We start from the raw sequence: 20,224 nt of genomic DNA on the forward strand, positions 1-20,224 counted from the left end.
GTAGCAAGATTTTCCAGGGCAGGATAAAAAAAGTTTTTTGAAGTGAAACCACCACAGTACAGTAAAGTACTACTCCAGTGAACAGAAAGTCTATTTAAAATATTTTAAATGCTGTATTGCTGCTTATTCATAGCAAGGACTGTCAATAGGGAGGAAAAGGACAGACAAGTTGAACATTTAATAACAGAATTCCATTATCCTTTAACCTGAGGGATCTCCTGCCAGATGGTGACCTCACATCAGCCAGTACACAAAAGTCTTATACTACACACTGGTACGTGGTATGTCACATGCAAGCTGTAGTCATACATAGGCCATAAGAGCATACACATGTACCATCCTCAGAACTTTTCTGCTGCCAGTCAGAACAACATTCTGACCGTAGGTAGGATTGATTCAGTAATTCTGACTTTAGACTTTCTGTTAAGTGCCCCATTGAGGAAAATTTTCTGTTTCCTACTCTTCTGGTTATGTCATCCAAGAAGGGCAAGAGCTGGTGTGGAACACAAATTCCACATAAGGACAGTCATCTACAGTGTCTCTCATTTAGGGCCTAGCCATGACAGCAAGTCTCATAGCATTTGCCAATCCCTCGTACCCAAGACCCTTAGAAGCAGGCTCTCTTCACTTGCTATTGAAAAGAATCCTTGGCCTGTGGCTTACGCTACTCCTCCGCCATCAGACATCTCCCAGGGAGTAAGCCAACCCAGAGGCACGTCCAGCTAGGCACTATTCACAGGAGCCCAGTTCTGAGGCTGCCCTGACTTCAGCCATGAGAACATCTCTGGAAGAAGAATAGATATCTAATCAGGATGTCTTGGCGGAAACCTGGGCTCAATATTACAGAGGGCCTGGGGGAGGGGGGTACCATGAACTCTAGTGAGAGAAGAAACTGAGTCAGACTTTTTGAATGCAGGCCTTTGTCCAGCCCTCTAACATTGCATAGAATTGTTTCTCCTGCAAAAAAAAATAAAAAAAATAAGCGTTTGTTCCCTGCTAAAGATGCCCATACAGATTAGCAGGCCTTTTCCCAAAGCTTGTTTCAGGCCTTCATGGCACTCAAGTTGTCTTCCTCTCAGACTGCTCCTACTCCTGCACCCAAATATTCTCAGAAAAGGATTATGGACAATGACTCCTCTGATGATTTTTCCTTTGATGAAAATGAGTCCTTGGATTATTCAACACAAATTCCCTCTCCTCAGGAATGTTTCCCCTGAAAAGGAGTTAGTGCTAATTCCCTTATGGAAGAGATTCAACTTGGTGAAACTCTTCTGAAAATGGGAGGAGAGTATGTGGGACGCCTCCCAAATTTCTGATGTCCAGAAAATATACTATCAGCTTATACAAGTTGATTTCCCTAGTCCCTCTGCAGTTTTACCACTGCAGCTTGCACTTATGGATGCCTTTCATAATGATTCCTAAACTCCAGACTCCCAGGCCCCGGCTACCAAGAAGCCAGACCGCTTCTAAAAGGCCACTGAGAATTGCAAATTCCTCTTTAGGTGTCCCGGTGCAGACCCAGCAGTCATTTCTGTAGCTACAGATAAACCATCTAGGATGTTTCCTTCTACCACCCTTCTCCCATCAGACACAGTAGAACCCTTGAGAGTCTGGGAAAAAAGGCCTATACTTCAGCCACCTTGGCTTTCAAGGCCATTATCAGAGACACACCACCCAATACTCCTTAGAGCTTTTGTCTCAGGCATCAAGTGCCATTTCAGATATTCCAGATACTGAAGAAAAAGCCTTGGCTCTTTCTATCCCGAGAGCTTCCTCCCAAATGGCAAGACACCCCATTAAATGCAGCTATGCAGTTCTCAGAATATTTTCTTGGCTTAGGTTGCAGCCCCATGAGGAAAACTTCAAATCTAAATTAATGGATGCACTATTAGATAACTCAGCCTTAAAGAGAGAAGCTGCTGTTGGACCAAACAAAAAACTAAGCAACACAAGGAGTTGCAACATCTTGGTTTCTTCTGTGCCCAGGTTTCATATAAATTTCCCATCTAAACCTGTTTTCATCTACAGCCGCACTCAGCACTCCTCCAGTAAGACTAAGACAACAGAAGCCAATGGTTCACAGGCACCCTCACAAAAAAGGCAGTCCTTCCCTGACAAAGCAGGGAGTCTGCGACTACCTTGCAAATGTCTCTTTCCCCTCTTTCCCTTCACCTTTCAAATGCTCACAGGATCTGGGAATGCATCACCCAAGACACCTGGGTTCGTTCTATAGTCAAAAGGGGATATGTCAGTTTGGCACTAAACCCCCACCACCCAACAGCAGCTGCTCCACTTTCCAAAGCTCCTTTGAGAGCTTTGGCAACAGGGCTCCATTCAAAGGTCCCTCAAACCTCAAGAGGTAAAGGGGCTTTTATTCAATAATATTTTCTGTGCCCAGAAAGGATGGCCCCTCAAGACCAATCCTGGATTTACCCTCTCTCAACATTTTCTTAAAGGTTCCTTCCTTAAGAATGTAGAAACTCCAAATTATTTCCTCATTCTACCAGATGCTTACCTTCACACCCCCATTCACCCCATGTTCAGGAAATTTTTGCCTTTTTCTGTGGGTTCCTGGCATTTTCAATCCTCTGCCTTGCCCTCTGGTCTTTCTACATCTCAAAGGGTGTTCACAAAATGCCTGGCTCCAGTGATTGCACATTGCAGGCTTTTGGATATCCAGATTTTTCCATACCTGGATGACTTGCTCTAACAGCTCCAAAGTATGGAGACCATCATTTCCCTCCTTGGAAAACTGGAACTCACTATCAACTTGAGCAAGTCAGTCCTCACCCCTTTCACAGGACCATATTTTTCTGGGTTGTCAAATCCAGATACGAGTGTGTCGATTCCACCTCAGAAGGTGCTGGACCATCGGTTCTTTCACTCCCTTCTCTCCTTGACTCACATCATGGCCAGAGAGTTCCCCAGGGTGCTGGACTCATGGGTGCTGGACTCATTGCTTCAATCATTTCCATAGTGCCAATGGCAAAATACCACATGAGGAAATTCCAGTGGTTTCTCAGACATGTGCGGACCAAACATTCTCATCCACTACAATACAAAGTCCCCCTCATTCTTTGTCTAGAGAGGAAACTACTCTGGTGGATCCAACAGATAGATGTAAATACAGGACTACCTCTACATCCCCTCACTACAGTCCCAGAACTATACACAGATGCATCAGATGTGGGATGGGGGACAGCCTTGGCTAGATTTACAGTTCAGGGACTTTGGACTCCATCCCAGAAAACAGAAGACATCAACATCAGGGAAATGTGAGCACTGCTTATAGCTCTACAAGCATTTCACCCACTACTTTGCCCAGGCCCTCTCAAACTGTTCACAAACAAGATGACAGTCCTGAGCAGGCCCTTGACTCAATCCCTCAAATGGATGCTTCACAGGTATGTGTTTCCTGGACATAGTCCACCAATCGGGTATTCCTCAAATAGATCCCCCCCCTCCCCCGTAACAGATAACTTGCAAAAATTTGTGCCAGAGCACCAAGGCCTCTAGTTTGGAAAGTAGAAGTCCTCTCTTCTTGGAAGGGGATGTTTCTTTATGCATTCCCTCCCCCTTCCTCTAATCCTCAAGATTCGACAAGACCATCTAAAAAACTTGCTGGTGTCTTTCTTGGTTAAGACAACACTGGATCCCCCTTCTGCATTCATGACACCCATGCAGATGGGAACTGAAAGTTCGACTGCTGAATCCTACACTAAGGCGCTGTACGAGCACATCTACTCCTGCATGAATCAAGCCATCCCAAATAGAACAAGACGGTCTCCTCCAAAAAAAGGAAGCCAATCTCGTAGTCCCCTGCCATAAATAAACTTTACAACAAAAGGAAGAAACTGTTGCAAAAAAGAGGAAAACCCCAGAATGCAAAAAGAACTCCCTTACCAGCCTCAGTAAGAAGCTGAGATCCCTCATAAAATCCTCCAAAGAGAGTTACGAAAATAAAATTGCCAAGGATTCCAAAGACAACCACAAGACATTCTATAGCTATGTCAAGAATCTAAATGGTAATGCTCAGATCTGCTCTGAGCTACAACAGAATGGCATTAAATATACTGATCCCAAGTATATTGCCAATCGATTAAGAACCAACTTCATCCCCTATAGGGCCCATCTCAATACCAAAAGATTGCCAAATTCCAGTAATAACGGCCACACAGGTAAAAACTGCACTCTCCCAAGCTAGGAATACAGCATCCATGGGACCAGACAACATCCTGAGATGTGTACTACATGAACTACAAAATGAACTGACACCTCACATAAGTGTCATGTTTAATCATAGCCTCACCTCAGGCTTCGTGCCCACTGAGTGGCACACATCCACAGTTATCCCACTCCACAAGGGGGAATCCACCTTGGATCCTGGGAATTACCACCCCATCAGTCTGACAAGCCTGATCTGCAAGGCCATGGAACTTATAAACAAAGACATTGCCAACCTTCAAACACTGGACCCCACCCAGTTTGAGTTCTGAAGGGCCGATCTGGTCTCCTGAACCTGACTGACTTCTTTGAATCCGTCTCCAGAGCTGTGGACGAGGGTAAGGCAGTCCACACAGCCTATCTGGACCTCGCCAAGGCCTTCAACACCATCCTCCACTCTGGAATCATAGATAAACTTACTAAGCTGGACATTAATCCCTACATCACTCGATGGGTTGCCAACTGGCTTACTGACCGAATCCACATTGTAAAAGTAGCAGACTCCTAATCTAGCTCTAGACAAGTGGAGTACCTCAGGGTTCAGTCCTGGGACCTCTCCTGTTTGGCATCTACTTCTCTGAAGTACAGGCCAACACTAAGGGACTCTGGCTAACAAAGTTCGCAGATGACTGCAAACTGGGAGCCATTATTGAATCCCTAAATGATGTGGGCATTCTACAAAGGGCCTTACAGAAACAGATGCTTGGTGCCAGAGCCATGAGCTCAAGCTCAATGCCAAGAAATGTATAGTTATCCCCTTTGGGGAAAAAACATGTACTCGTGAATTACCACATAGGTGACAGTACACTAAACACCGTAAGTGTGAAGAGAGATTTAGGAACACAGGGTGGACAGTGGTCTCACCTTCGATAACCAAATTGCTACAACAGTCAGGAAATCCTATGTGGCAGAGCTCATCACTAAGGGCTTTTCATCCAGAAAAAGGAGGTCATTGTCCCACTGAACTCATCCCTCATTAGACCCATTATAGAATGTACAACGCCCCGTTTGGTATGTACCTCTAAACATCTGCAACAACTGAAAAAGCCGCAGAAATACTTCAAAAAAAGAATCACAGGCCTAAAGCAGATGCCCGATGCTGACCATCTAAAAAAACTCCAGCTATACTCTTGTCACATATCGTCTACTCAGATCTCTGCTTAACATACAAGGCTATGTCAAACCCAGAGCTGTTGGACATGCTACACTTAAAGAAATTCCAATCCCTCAGAGCCACACACTCCAGGGATCTACACCTTGTCATCACAATGAACAAAATATGCTAGAGGGATAGGTTCCTGACCCAGAGACTCCCCAGACTCTGGAACAGACTTGCCCATACATGTCAAGCAGAAAACCTCTTTGGCCGTCTTCAAAAGGAACCTTGACGATTGGATGGGAAACAGGAAATTCACCCCAGGAATCATGTCAGTCACCCTGGTAGACAGAGGTCCAGGGAAGTAAATATTGTGGGAAGAAATAGCCAGAGAATTGTTATGACTAGGCTTGTACAGGGCCTACGGTATATAGCCTAGTACCAACCTATGTACAGTCACAACTCATCCTTGTAGGGGGCAAAGGTTTTATTGTCCCTCTTGCCTGTCTTTATCCCCTTGCCATTTTTTCCCAGTAAAATGGTTTCCCACTTTTGGATTTTTACTACTTCCTGTTTTTTTTGTAAAATGGCTCTTGTTTATTAGGATAATTCCTATTATAATTCAGGAGAGGAAGGTGAAACATATGGTAAACTGTATCCATTACCTTGTTTTTCTCTTCTTAAATACGTCATTTGTTTGTGGGCAAAAAATAGAAAACCACTGTCCAGGGGGCATCAAGTTTGTCTTATCCTCTGCTAATGGCTGTGTACACAACCAAGCATGCCTTCTTAATACTGTAACAGTGGCAGCAGTTCAGGCTGTCACTCTGCAGCATTAGGAGCACACTTTACACTACTATCTACCAAACAGAATGAAGTCTGGACTAGTCAAACTAGTGCAACATTATAGTGTCTTAGTCAAATCGGGTGTCATCATTTGCTTTAGAACAAGTTCCTGGAATAGGAGACTGACAGATGAGGGATCTAAAGGATAATGTGACTGAGTAAAGCTTACTTAGCACACCTACTCAGAAGTACACTGTTCTTATTCAGTGGAGTACTTACTCCTGGAGGAGTCTGACCACTTTTGTCGGCTTCCAAGGGGGGGGGGGGATTATCTGGCGCCTCTGCACCTCACAAGATCTGTATGGTCCTTGTTAAACTGAATTATCAGCAGGTACACAGACTAACTGTACAACTGTATATTCATATGCTGAAGAGTTTATTGCAACATGCCGACCAAGAACTACTGTAAGATTATAAACATTTTCTTTATAACACAAATAACTGTCAAATACACTGCACTTCCTCAGCTGACTCAGATTGCAAAAAAGTCCACCAAATAGTCTTTTACAACCACTTTTATCTAGTTTCAAAACTTTGCCCTTAATGAAAACATTCTTTTCATGTACTGAAGCCTTCTTTGTCTGCATTCTTATCTCATCCAGAGAAAAATGGTTTCCTCTGCAGGCGAAATGTTTTTCATTGACAGGATAGTCTAACTTTTTCTGCTGTGTTAGCCATTTCTCTTTAACAAGTTCATTCTCTTAAATATCTGTATACATTCAACTGTTTATATTTCAACTAGCCTCACTTGTTAATGCAGTTTTTTACAAAGAGATTCAGAAGTATAATACTTGGTTCCACACAAGCGCATTCCATTAAGCTAATCACACTGGTTTACTGCGCATTTCTTTTCTTTACTTATAGATGCTGTGTTCTAAAAAATACACTGTTACTATGATTACCAAACCTATGTTACTGTGAAGGAAAAACAGTTCTACTAAACATATATTTTTTTCTATCAAAGGGGAAACCAGTTTTTACTTTACATAATTCTATCAGTCCTTTGGGGGCCACAGGCTGTGAGAATGGTTCCTGCAAGTTTATTTCAAAGATGTCTAACAGAGCACATTGTGCAAGAGGGGGGAGCAGACTGTTACAGACTTTGAGGAAGGGGCTACAGTTTAACAATGCCAACAATCTCATTTGTACAACCCAGAACTCTTGCATCCTGCCACTGGAAACTCTCCTAAAAATGCCAGTAATTACTATCCACAGACATCTGTCAAACCAAAGGTGGACAAGGAACTTCTTCTAAACAGTCAATATTTTGGCCACTAGGACACTACCTACACTAAACAGAATACTATGGGACTAAGCACATCAAACTATCACATTTGACTTTAGTGTCTAAGGTCATGGGAGAATGTTTGGGCTCATTCAGTCTCAAACCACTTATTCAGTTCAACCACAGTTATCAGCAACAGCAAAAAAGTAAACAGCAAACATTTTCCAGTACAAATGGCAGATATCTTACTTCACATTACATTCTATGTAGCTGGACATTGCATGTTAACAATACAAATATACATCCATAAAATATGCAACCCTGATGAATTCCATAGACGGCAATCAATGAAACAGCCAGCAAAAACTCCAGCTGTAACATTATTAATTCTACATTAATATGCTTAATACCTGCAACATTGGAGAAAATGTTTCCTCAGATTCATCTTCTTTACCCTTACGTCTACGCTGTGCCTCCTCTTCACCTTCATCAAGAGGAATGCTTTTCAACCTGGCCAGGAAGTTGTTGAAAATCATATCAGTACTAAGAACATCTTCACTAAACCACACCATACCACAACGGGACACTGTGGCCAGTGTGGCGTACTTCAGATCTTGTACTTCAAACATGATGCGAACCTGTAGAAGATATTAAATGGTTAGTTTTCCAAAAACATGATGTAAACCTCTAGACATATTAATTAGCTAATTTCCTGATGGCATGATGTGAACCACAAAATTATCACTGCAACAGGTGACTTAGAAAAGAATAGTTTCAAGCAGCCTTGGACATTTAGTTCAACATGGACTGTACTGTTAATGTAAAAAGTCAAGGAACTCACTAAAATAGAGTGCACATGTGGACCTGTGTAGCCTGTGCAAGCTTCCTTAGTAACTGACACCTTTCCTCAACCTAGAGCTAATGAGGAATAGAAATGAATCTATCAAGAAGCTTTATATTAACTGGCTCAGTGCACTAGGCATCTCATGGCTCATTAAGGATCAAGATAAATGACATGGCTAGCACTGTACACAATTTACAAACACAGAATGCCTTTCAGCTGAAAGAGGTGCACACAGTTCAGCAAAATTCAACATCATTCAAAGCTCTATACAGATTTTGCAACCATACAAACATACAATCAAGTATTTAACTTTACAGATTTAACCAAACTTACCAGTCAAGCTTTTTAAAGAATAAACTGTCAAAGGACCAAAAAAAAAATGAATTTGTCCTTAATGACGTATGGACATTGTTTACACATTCTGCAGGAAATAGTTGCCTTTCTAACTTGTAAATTGTTTAGGCCGGAATGTTCAAACTCTTTTTTGAAAATTTTTACCAGTTCTAAAAATGAATATAGGTTCCTGCCCAATCACCTCAAAAACATCCTTGTTCACTTTTAACATACTCCAATTTGGCCTTTATAATATCCATAATGGAAGTTGTCAACTGGTTAAATTCCTTTATGCAAGCCATGTGGTAATTGTCATGTCCTTTGTTTTTTAATTTATCTGAATCTATACCCAAAAGTGGCTTATATTTGGTACCCCAGCCTTTGTACACCTCATCCAAACTTACAAGGATGTCACTCTCGGGGTACCCTCTTACCAAAAACATTTCCTTTAATTTTAAGACGTCATCCTTAAGAACTTCCTTTTCTGAGGTCAACCTAGCAATTCTAACCGCCTGTCCCTTAACCAAATTCTTTTTCTGACTCAGGGGATGACTACTAGAATAGTGCAGGTAGCTTTTGCACCAAATATCTTTTCTGTAAATTTTGGAAACCATTTTTAGTCTGAGAAATGGTTACGTCCAATTAATACTTTCCTTCCTCCATTGATGTGTAAACTTAAAAAGGTGGTGCAACCATTAAGAAATTTCATAAACATACAAACACTTTCATCCCCCTCCCACAGAGCAAAAATATCATCCAAAAATCTTACACAGAGACGTAAAAGGGGTAATTGAAAACATAACGGTGTTCCCATCCTAACATAACCAAGTTAGCAGAGGTTGGGGCACAAACTGCCTCCATAGCCACTCCACTGATTTGTTGGTAATACTCCCCTTGGAAGTGGATATAATTATTGTCAAGTACCACTTCCATTAATTCAGTAATCAAATCTATCCAGTCCACTGACAAAGTGGACAACCTACATAGTGTCACAAAAGTACTGATGTCCTTCATCCCTAGGGATAACCGTAAACAGGTCCTTAACATCTATAGTTAAGAAATTAAAAGTTATGTACCTACCATAATGTTTCATGTTAGTTGTCTTCTCTCGCCTTCTTTCTTGCTGGATGGGTTCGGAGCCGATCCTCGGCTCCGACTCGGCACTTGCTAAGCTCGAGAGCTAATTTTACCAGCTCGAGGTAACCCTATATCCCATGATGCAAGGCGGAGACTACCCAGATCTCGTTTGGTAGCTAAAGAAATAGTAATATTTTCTTCCAACTGAAGAGGAGGAAGAAAATAACAATACTAAATAACATCATAACCTCTAGAAAGGATCAACCTAATCTAGTGACACTAGAAGTTGAACAGCTAGAAAAAAGGGATAACCCCTTTATAGAAGATGCATAATCTTCCCGGTCTGACCAGGCTAGGGGGATGGAGGGCGGGACGCAAGAAAGAAGGCGAGAGAAGACAACTAACATGGAACGTTATGGTAGGTACATAACTTCTAAATGTTAAGTTGTCAATCTCGCCTTCATTCTTGCTGGATGGGACCGCGTCCTTAGCACCTCTATCCTGGGTGGCTCAATGGAACAGACTCTTGAGAACGGTGGAATCAAAATTCGCTCTGTCTCTGGAGGCCAAGTCTAATTTGTAATGTGAAACAAAGGTATGAGGAGAGGCCCATGTGGCTGCTGCACGAATAGTGTCTATTGGAAGTCTAGCTTGAAAAGCTGTAGATGTAGCTAGAGCTCTGGTAGAATGGGCTTTTGGCTTAGAAATCAACTCTTTGCCTCTGAGCTGATAAATGTATGTGATCACAGAAGACAGCCATCTAGATAAAGTTACCTTAGAAACTGGAAGGCCTTTACTGTTCTCTGCATAGGATAGAAACAGTTGATCAGATTTCCTAAAAATTTAGTCTTGTCCAGATAATATCTGAGCTGGCGGTGAACATCAAGACAATGTAACTTTTGTTCCGCTCTATCAGAATAATTCGGGAAAAATACTGGAAGATCAATGGATTGATTTAGGTTCGTCTGTGATGCCACTTTTGGTAAGAAAGACAGATTAGTCCTTAGAGATACCCTATCTTTGTAAAATATTAAATAGGGAGGACGAATGCAGAGAGCATGAAGCTCAGATACTCTCCTGGCAGAAGTAATGGCAACTAGAAAAAGTGTCTTCCAAGAAAGCAATTTCAAAGAACAGGCAGCTGCAGGTTCGAACGGGGGAAGAATCAAGGATGTTAAAATTAAATTTAGATCCCACTGTGGTGGGGGGGTCTCTAATCGGAGGTTTCAATAAAAAGATACCTTGAAGGAATGCCTTGCAAAGTTTATTTGACAATGTTGTGGTCCAAAAGGCCTATATGAAAATTTGAAGTGGCTGCCAGTTGAACTTTCACTGTGGAAGAAGAGGATCCTGAATGAAAAATCTCAGCTAGGAAGTCCAATACCGAATTAATTGGAGCAGTATAGGGGTCTATGTTCCTAGTTTTTGCCCAGAAAGAGAAACGTCGCCATTTACTAGTGTAAATCTTTCTGGTAGAAGATTTTAGGGAAGCTACTATGTTTTCCCATACAGGATTAGAAATCATAGGAAGCCTGGCTAAGGATGGAAGTGGAGCAACCAAGCAGTGAGGTTGAGAGAAGGTATGGATTGGTGCAGTTGACCCGACTGGTGGGTCAGAAGATCTGGAACCGGGTCCAGATGCCATGGCTGTACGAAGAGATAATGATGTAGGAACGGAAACCATATCTGTCGAGGCCAATAAGGGGCAAAGAGAATCAACTTGGCTCTCAAGGCGGTTGCTTTCTGAATTAGCTGAGGTATCAGCGGATAAGGGGGAAAGGCATAAAGAAGTCTCCAGGGCCAATCTTGGGTTAAAGCGTCTCTGGGGGGATGGCCTGGAAGGGGGAAGAGAGAGAAGAAGTCTGGGCATTTGCTGTTTTGAGGTGTAGCGAAAAGGTCGCAGCAAGGAAGGCCCCACTTCTGAAAAATCTCTTCATCACTGATTGTTTGAGAGACCACTCGTGAGGCATGAGAATAGCTCTGCTCAATCTGTCCGCTATGATGTTGGACTTCCTGGGGATGTGCGTTGCTATCAGAAACCGGTAAGAGGAGATTGCCCATTGCCAAAGTCTGAGAGCCTCTCGACACAGTGGATAGGACTTGGTTCCGCCCTGTTTGTTTATATACCACACTACGGACATATTGTCCGTTTGGATTGCAATAGTTCCCAGGGGAAGAGAGTCGTTGAGGGCTTGCAACGTTAAAAGCACCGCTCTCATCTCCAGAACATTTATGTGCAGATGGTACTCGAAAGGTTGTGCCATGGACCATTCTGCCCTGATAATGCCCCCCCCACCCGATCAGGGAGGCGTCCGATGTAACCGTGGCAACCGGGGCAAGAGGAACAAAGGGTCTGCCTTGATGGATTTGAGGGGACGATATCCACCAAGTCAGAGGCCTTTTGCAAGTTGGAGTTACTATGATCTCGTGACACATGGGAAGTTGTTGAAAAGACCATTGGGTGAATAGCATCCATTGTAGAAGACGCATGTTAAAGCGGGCAAGGGGAACAAGTGTTATGGCGGCCGCCATAAGACCCAATACCTTCAGAGCAAATCTGGCCTGAATTTTGTTGCTGAGAAGAATCACCTGGACGTGTCTTTGAATGTCCAAAATCCTTTGGTCTGATAACTTTGCTGAAAGTTGTACGGTGTCCAATCTGGCGCCTATAAAAGTAATAGATTGACAAGGCGACAAGGCAGATTTTTCGAAATTTATAGAAATTCCTAGCCCTCTGCAAATGTGAATGGTGTAATTTCTGGCTTGGAGAAGCTGATGCCTGGTGGTGGCAGTGAGGAGCCAGTCGTCTAGATATGGAAACACCTGGAATCCTTGACGTCTCAGGTGAGCCGTAACCACTGCCATACATTTGGTGAACACTCTGGGGGCTGTAGTGAGTCCAAAGGGCAGGGCTCTGAATTGGAAGTGACTGGACCCCAGCCGAAAGCGGAGAAATCTTCTGGAGCGCCTGTGAATTTTATGTGATAGTACGCATCCTGAAGATCTATCGAGCACATCCAACTGTCCTTGCCCAGAAAGGGCAGAATGGACTGAAGCGTGACCATCCGGAATCTTGATTTCTTTACAAACTTGTTGAGTTTGCTCATATCTAATATTGGTCTCCAGTCCCCTGTCTTTTTTGGAACTAAAAAGAACCTTGAGTAGATTCCGGATCCTATTTGGTCCGCTGGGACTGGCTGGATGGCTCTTTTTACTGGCAGTTTTGATATTTCTAGTACTGCTAGTTCCCTTAGACCGGGTGGAACGTCTGGAAGGGTTCCTTTTTGTTGAATTGGGGTTTGAATAAAGGGAATTTTGTAACCCTCTGATATAATTGACTGTACCCATTTGTCTTGAGAAAGGGAAAGCCAGGCTATTGGGTACAGCGATAATTTTCCCCAGACTGCCTCCGAAGGGGGACAATCGGGCAACATCTCAGGGATGCTGGAAGGCTTTGTCAGAAAGAGGCTCTCTGCTACACTGATTCTGCGGACCACCTCTGCCCCTAGGGCAGCGTCTATTATTGTTACCCACTCTGTCTCTAGGGGTAAACTGACTTTGTGCGTCAGGCGTGACTCCTTGAGATTTGCGGAACCACATTTTCCCTCCCTTCTGTCCTTTGGGGTAAGGTCTTGAAGGGGTGGAGAAACGGACTCCTACGGCAGAAAGAGTCTTGCCATCTTGTTCGCATCTAGTCAAAGTGTCTTTCACTTGAGGTCCGAACAAGGTCGACCCAAAGGGGGAGTTTGTGAAGGACGCCTTGAAGGGGTCTGCAAAATTACAAAGCCGCATCCAGGAATGACGCCTTAAAGCCACTCCTGTGCCTGCGGCCCTACTCGCTCCATCGGCTGCATAAGAAATGAGCCGCATGGAGGAGTTAAGGATTCCTAGCTGTGAGCTAATCTTATCCTGAGACCCAGCAGCTGATGGATCCTGTAAAACTTCTCCCAACTCTTTAAGAACATCTCTTTGAAGGCGGATGAAGTGGCATAAGTGGTTCAGCGATCTCATGGCAAAAGTCGCTGAAGAAAAAATCCGCTTGCCGTACCTGTCCATAGTCCTAGAATCCTTGTTAGGAGGATGGACAGGTACTGAAGGATCAGCTAATTCCTTCTTGGTGGCAGCAGCCACCACCATGGCATCAACTGGGACACCCTTTGTTAAATATTGTCTATCTTGTGGGGCCTTAATAAATTTTGAAGGCCTCCTAAGGCTAGGTTCCACCGAATCCGGAGCCTTCCACGCCTTCCGAGCCACTACCTCCATAAGAGGATCGAAAGGCGGAGACACCCAGGAGGTGGAGGGTCGAGATCCGAACGCCTCCAGGTATACTGAGTCGTCCTCGGAAGGATTAAGGGAGGGCCAGTTCCCCCTCTGCTTAAGGAGTTCAAGGATGTCTGAGAATGAGAAGTCCTCAGAGGAGGACCTTGGGGATCCCTCCGACACATCCAGGTCAGTATCTGATGTAGTAGACTCAGGGGAGTCTAGATGTTTCCTCTTACATGTCCTCTTACGTGAGGGTTCACCTGACGGATCAGGAGAAGCCTTGGAAGAGGAAGATATTCCCAATGGGGAAACCTGAGGTGTTGGATCTCTGGGTCCGGGAGCAAGAGAGTGGGAAGACGTCAGCAGGCACTGTAGTGGGAGAAGCTGATGGAACTGTCCGTTGACTAAGCCCAGGGGCTAGTACACTCCTCATCACCTCGAAGGCTCCCCCGTCAGAGACCAGAAAGTTCCCGCTCCGAAGAGATAGGAACCCCAGGCCTCACCGAGAGGGAAGGCTCCGAGGCAGATGTCGGGGCCAAGCTCACCAACGCCGAAGCTCCGAGAGGGAGAACGGGGTCGGACAATGGTCCGAAGCCACTCGCCCCCTCGGAGCCAAAGAGAGAGACCAGACGCCCGGATCCCTCCAATGAAGGTCTCAAGGAGGAAATCGGAGCAGAGGACGACGGAGCCGAAAGGGGTGGTATCGGCTCCGAAGCCACAATGGTGCCGGTTCCGAGGAGCTCCGGCTCCAAGCTCTGTAAGAGAGTCGAAGGAGGAATGTTTGGTGGATGTGAAATAGCTACCGTCTGTTGAGATGGGCTATGGAGTATTTGGGCCAATGCCTGAGACTTTAATAGTCTACTCACCACTCTCTCGAGGTCGTAATCAGACAGCCTGGACGACCGAGAACGGCTCCGATGGCTCCGCTCTGAGAGCAAGGGTGATCTCAGAGCCGAACATATGGATTCCATTGAAGGGGATCGAGATCTCTTTTTTGAGATCGATGGAGCCAAGGGAGCCGAAGATACGTCGGCTTCAGCCGGAGCCAATACTGAATGTCTGGATTGGACAGTATCGGCACCGGATGGAGCCGATACTGAGACTGGTAAGGTGGAAGGATCGGCTCCGGCCGGAGCCGATCTCGACCCTGGTGAGGGTGAACCCGAAGCCGATGGCTTGGAAGTCTCAGCCAAAGGCTTAACAGGTTTCGAGGGCTTCCCCGGCGTCGACTTAGTCGGGGAGCTCTCGGGCTTTAATAAGCCCCTTAATATCAGCTTATTTCTTCGCTCCTGCAGGACTCTTGGGCTGAAAGCATGACAGATAGCACAAGAGTCCTGCAGGTGCAAAGGTCCCAGGCAATAAACACAAGAAGTGTGACCGTCTGTCAGAGACATCTTCTGACAGCACGAGTCACACTTCTTGAAGCCTGAGACCTTAGTGTCCTTCGACATAACTGTGTCGAGGAAACACAATACAGTAACACACAAAAACACTCAATCCAATAATTTAAAATAAACAGGGATAACACACAGTCATACACAAACAATCCCTGACAAAAAAAATGTAGGGAGGGGAAGGCCTAAGGCCTAAGCTAGGGAAAGGGAATAAATTACATGAAAAAAAGGGAACACTAAAGGGAATAGGGTTAAAGTAAGTCGTTAAGGTTAACAAAACACAAATATATATATATTAATTTAAAGGGGGGTAGACGAAAAGTCTCAAAAACTATTCACTTACCTAGAGCTGGTAAAAGAAGGCATCTCGTTAGCGAAGCGGCAAACAAGATCTGGGTAGTCTCCGCCTTGCATCATGGGATATAGGGTTACCTCAAGCTGGTAAAATTAGCTCTCGAGCTTAGCAAGTGCCGAGTCGGAGCCGAAGATCGGCTCCGAACCCATCCAGCAAGAATGAAGGCGAGATTGACAACTTAACATCTAAGACCTTCCTTCCAAATTCCAGGAGTTAATTTGCCTAGAAAATCCCACAAGTCCCTGATCAAATGGTCAGCTTTAAAAACAATTTCTTTTAGTCCAATGATCAATATAAACCACTAGGGGTGGGTTTTCGAACCTCTTGTAGACACAACAGGCCACAGTGGATCTTTAATACATTTGTGCACCTTGGGCACCTCAAAAATATTAGGAATGACAGGGTTACACGGTTTCAAAAAATAGGTTTGCCCATCAATTTTCCCTTCAAGTAGGTACTCCTCTAACAGAGTCCATCCTACAATATGCTATTGTAATCTGATTCCTAGAGACTGGGGAGTATGTGGCATTGTCTAACAATATATTAGTAATAACACTGTTGTATTTCTCCAAACAATAAAGAACCACCCCTCCTCCCTTGTCAGGTTTCATTGTACACAAATTCTTGTCTTTTTTTTTTTTTTTAGCAAGGAAAGGAAACAAAGCAAAGGAAAGTACCACATACTGTTTGAAAACAAAGTTAAGATTCAAAATGTGGGGGTTGGATCCTTTCTAGGGGGCCTTAAGCAGTGGACCCCTTACAAACTTTCATAACTGGTTGGAAGCATGCATAGAAGATAGGAGTGCAAGATAAACTCTCTTTGGATAGGTCAGGAAGATAAAGGACCGATGACACCAGAACCTGCTACTGCTATCCTCTTATTTTACCAGAGTGAAACTCAATTCCATTTAGATATGTAGGATTTTCCGGTATAAGGTTTTTTTAGCCTCCTTCAATATGTGTACGACAAACTCAGAAAACAAGTACCTGAATGGAAAAGCACTAAATCATCCATTTTGCCATCTTCAAGTTAGAGTGTATAAGGGACCCTTTGCTTTGAGTGTGAAGGTCCACCTGCTGTGGCAGCATGAGCAGCATCTCTGGTCATGCTAAGTAGTAGTAAGGACTAGTGTTTGGGCCAGTAGACTGCTATTAGGATCACCCCTACTCAGTCCTTAATTTTCTGCAGTACCCTGGTAATGAGGGATAAGGGAGGAAATGGAAAAAAAATCTAGTTATGCACATCCAATTTGTGAACCAGCTGTAAGAACCACTCTCCTTTTAACATCCACTTGTTTGGATCGTGACAGAACCTGCTTAGTGTGCCTGCTGTGTTACAGTCCCAGCCCTAAAAGCTACTGGGTCAAGAGGATGAGGCCCACCTCCTACATTAGTTCCCAAACCTGCATGGCTCACCTGCAAAGTCCGTAGGAATGGATGCTCCCCTGCTTAAGTATCACATTATTCTGGTGATGTTGGTCTGTATCACAAGGAGCCCTGGCGGCCAGCTAGGTCTGTAGGTCAATACAGCCATCACCACTTACTATTGTGTGTTCAAGAGCAGTTTTTCACTAAATACACTGGACCTTCTAAGTTCTCTGTCAACACTCCAGGCAATGTCTGATACTTCAGTGGTTAACACCTGGGGACTTGTCTCCAGGCAGAAAATAACAAGAAAATAATAAGAGCTACGCGCTTTCCAACTACCCCAGCACCCCCCTCCACCCCCCCCCATGCAGGGGAAAAGGGGAACATCCCCCCCCCCCCCCAGATGAACGTGTTGGCATCAGCAGTTCTTCAAATACCACTGGAGCTTCCTAAAGTGAAGTCTGGCCAAAAGGACCATCAAGTTGCATGATACCATGTAGTTTGGGAGTCTAACAAATTCTCTGACTGTGCTTTGGTCTGCAATCTTGCTCAGGTATTTACACCCAAGAGTTTTCTCCTGATGACAGACCGCCTTCTAGTCTGTTAAGTCTATGTCCATGCCAGGAAGTTAACCCTGGCAATAGGAACGAGCAGGAAAGTTGAAGATTCAAGGAAAATCATTACTTTTCAAAGTAGTCCATGGTTATTTGAAGAGACTTACTTATCTCCATGAGAGAACAAGCACTCAACCCAGTTATGAGTAAACATGGAAGACCCTTCTCCTGTAGAGAACTACTAAGGTCACTCATTTGGCAAAGTCTCTAGTACAGCTGACAAGCCAAAGGGCAAGAAAGATAACTGGAATTGAACCCTGCCCTGTCATAAATCACAGGAATGGGTCAATGTCCCTGGGCTACACAGATATGAAGAAAAGCATCCTTCCTATTTAAGGTAAGCATAACCACCTGTGGGAGAATCAAAAGTGGAAGGTTTTGTAGGACTAGCACCTTGAATTTTGGTAGGTGCAAGAATTGTTTCAGTTTTGGGAAACCTAGAAAATGTCTCTGAGCACGCCTTTCTTGGAACAAGAAAGTCTGTAGTAAATACCTGTTCAATTCTTTGTGGTACTGATTCTATGGAGCCTTGAGCTAAGGGGTTCTGAATCTGTGACCATGCCAGAAACTGTTTTTGGCAAAGATGGAATGTCCTGAAACAGTGTTTTTAAAACTGCATGGAATGCCATCGTTTTATTAGTTGTAGAATCTGCCTAGCTTGTGTGCCGTTTTCTCTCTAACTAAAGAGGTAAAGTCTGCCTTCTATTCCTTCTGAATGTGGGAGGAGGAAGAGAAGGGTTGGTCTAGGACTTAAGGGAGAGAGTCATAGCTGCTCTCTGTTTGGGGCCCTGGGACTTGGCTTCCTCCAGGTCTTCCACGAACTCCTTTGTCATTTTCAAGAAAAAATGCCTTTCTTCCTTTTACAGAGTTTTACCTTTAGTCTGTTTAAGATGAGAGGGACAAAGTTTTGCTGAGATTTCTGAAATACCTACATGGGGGGGGGGGGGAGATGCTACACAAACAGCCTGCACACACACATACATATATATATCCATCCACGAACCACAAAAGCTTAGACAAACTTGCAAAAACACGAAGTACGAAGAACCAAGCCCAAGGACCAAACAGCTAGATAAAGTAAAGACTGATTTAATTTAGCGCTTTCGGAGGAGACAATACCCCTCCTTCTTCAGAAAATGTAAAAGAACAAACAGGATATGCAGGTAACACAGATTATTTAAAGCCAATTAAACAAATCACATGACATTCTGTTACCATTGTTACTCTGTTCATTGAAACCACCTGTGCAAGTCATCAAAACAGGTAGCAGCCTACTTTTAATACAAGCAAGATGCTGCCACTCAGAACCAAAAAGACAAATAAAAATACCATAGACTACTTAAAAATAGGTTATGATGCTTAGTTGTTTTCATAGTCATAAATATATTTAAAAATGACCTATAAAACACACTAAACATGAAGTAAGCTCTTTGCTACTAAAATGTATACGGTACAAAATGTTGAATCATTTAAATTATCTCCTTAATGCTGATTTTATACATTTTAGTAGCAAAGACATTTATTGCCATGTTAAGTTATTGAATGTCATATACTAATTTTTTTAGTGATTATTGATATATTGAATTTTAAATACATTAACATATTATGTTTGGAGGTAGGCTATACAAGGTTTGAGCTTACTTCATGTTTAGTGTGTTTTATAGGTCATTTTTAAATATATTTATGACTATGAAAACAACTAAGCATCATAACCTATTTTTAAGTAGTCTATGGTATTTTTATTTGTCTTTTTGGTTCTGAGTGGCAGCATCTTGCTTGTATTAAAAGTAGGCTGCTACCTGTTTTGATGACTTGCACAGGTGGTTTCAATGAACAGAGTAACAATGGTAACAGAATGTCATGTGATTTGTTTAATTGGCTTTAAATAAGCTGTGTTGCCTGCATATCCTGTTTGTTATTTTACATTTTCTGAAGGAGGGGTATTGTCTCCTCCGAAAGCGCTAAATAAATCAGTCTTTACTTTATCTAGCTGTTTGGTCCTTGGGCTTGGTTCTTCGTACTTCGTGTGTTCATATATATCCATCCAGCAAAAAAAGCTAAGGAGTCTGGAAAGCCTTCTGCATTAGCCTTTCTAAAAAGGTTAATTGGGTCTGACGCCCTTTCCCATCTCATACTTCCAAAATATGTCATCCTGTGGAATGATTGGTGCCCTCAAACTAAATATCTGGAGAAGGGAACTCTGGAAATTAGTCCATTTGCTTCATCTTGCCCACAGTTCCTACCAGACCTCAAAAATTGCAGGTCTAAGGATGAATCTCAAACTAGTTCAGATACCTGGAAATAACCCAGCAAGTCTTTCAAAAGCTCCTCGCTCCTGACTGGTGTCCAAGCATAGAGCTGTTGTGTCCAAGGAAAGTATTCCCCCCTCCCTTTTTTGGGGGAAGGGGAGGGGTGGTTGACATACAGGGCAGCTTGACACTGACACAGCATCAAGACTGAGGACTGAGTTAGCTGTGCAAAATCTTACTTAACAATAGTTGTCGTCCTCTTCTCTGTTGCAGTATTCTTAACAAGAGGGAGGTGTCTGTTGCAGGTGAACAGATGTCGGCCAGTATACAAAA

At 43.5% G+C, this 20,224-nt stretch overlaps 1 protein-coding gene across 1 annotated transcript in view; it reads right to left on the minus strand.

Moving 5' to 3' along the window:
• Window positions 1-20,224, minus strand: part of DYNC1H1 (dynein cytoplasmic 1 heavy chain 1) — a 3,754,902-nt gene that overhangs the window by 1,917,065 nt on the left and 1,817,613 nt on the right. Inside the window, exon 45 of the mRNA XM_044073590.1 lies at window positions 7,802-8,029. Coding sequence (XP_043929525.1) covers window positions 7,802-8,029 — 228 coding nt within the window. The remainder of the gene's footprint in view (window positions 1-7,801; window positions 8,030-20,224) is intronic.

The sequence above is a fragment of the Protopterus annectens genome, chromosome 6.part0 (assembly GCF_019279795.1).
Source record: "Protopterus annectens isolate FY-2018-M chromosome 6.part0, PAN1.0, whole genome shotgun sequence".
Taxonomy (NCBI): Eukaryota; Metazoa; Chordata; order Ceratodontiformes; family Protopteridae; genus Protopterus; species Protopterus annectens.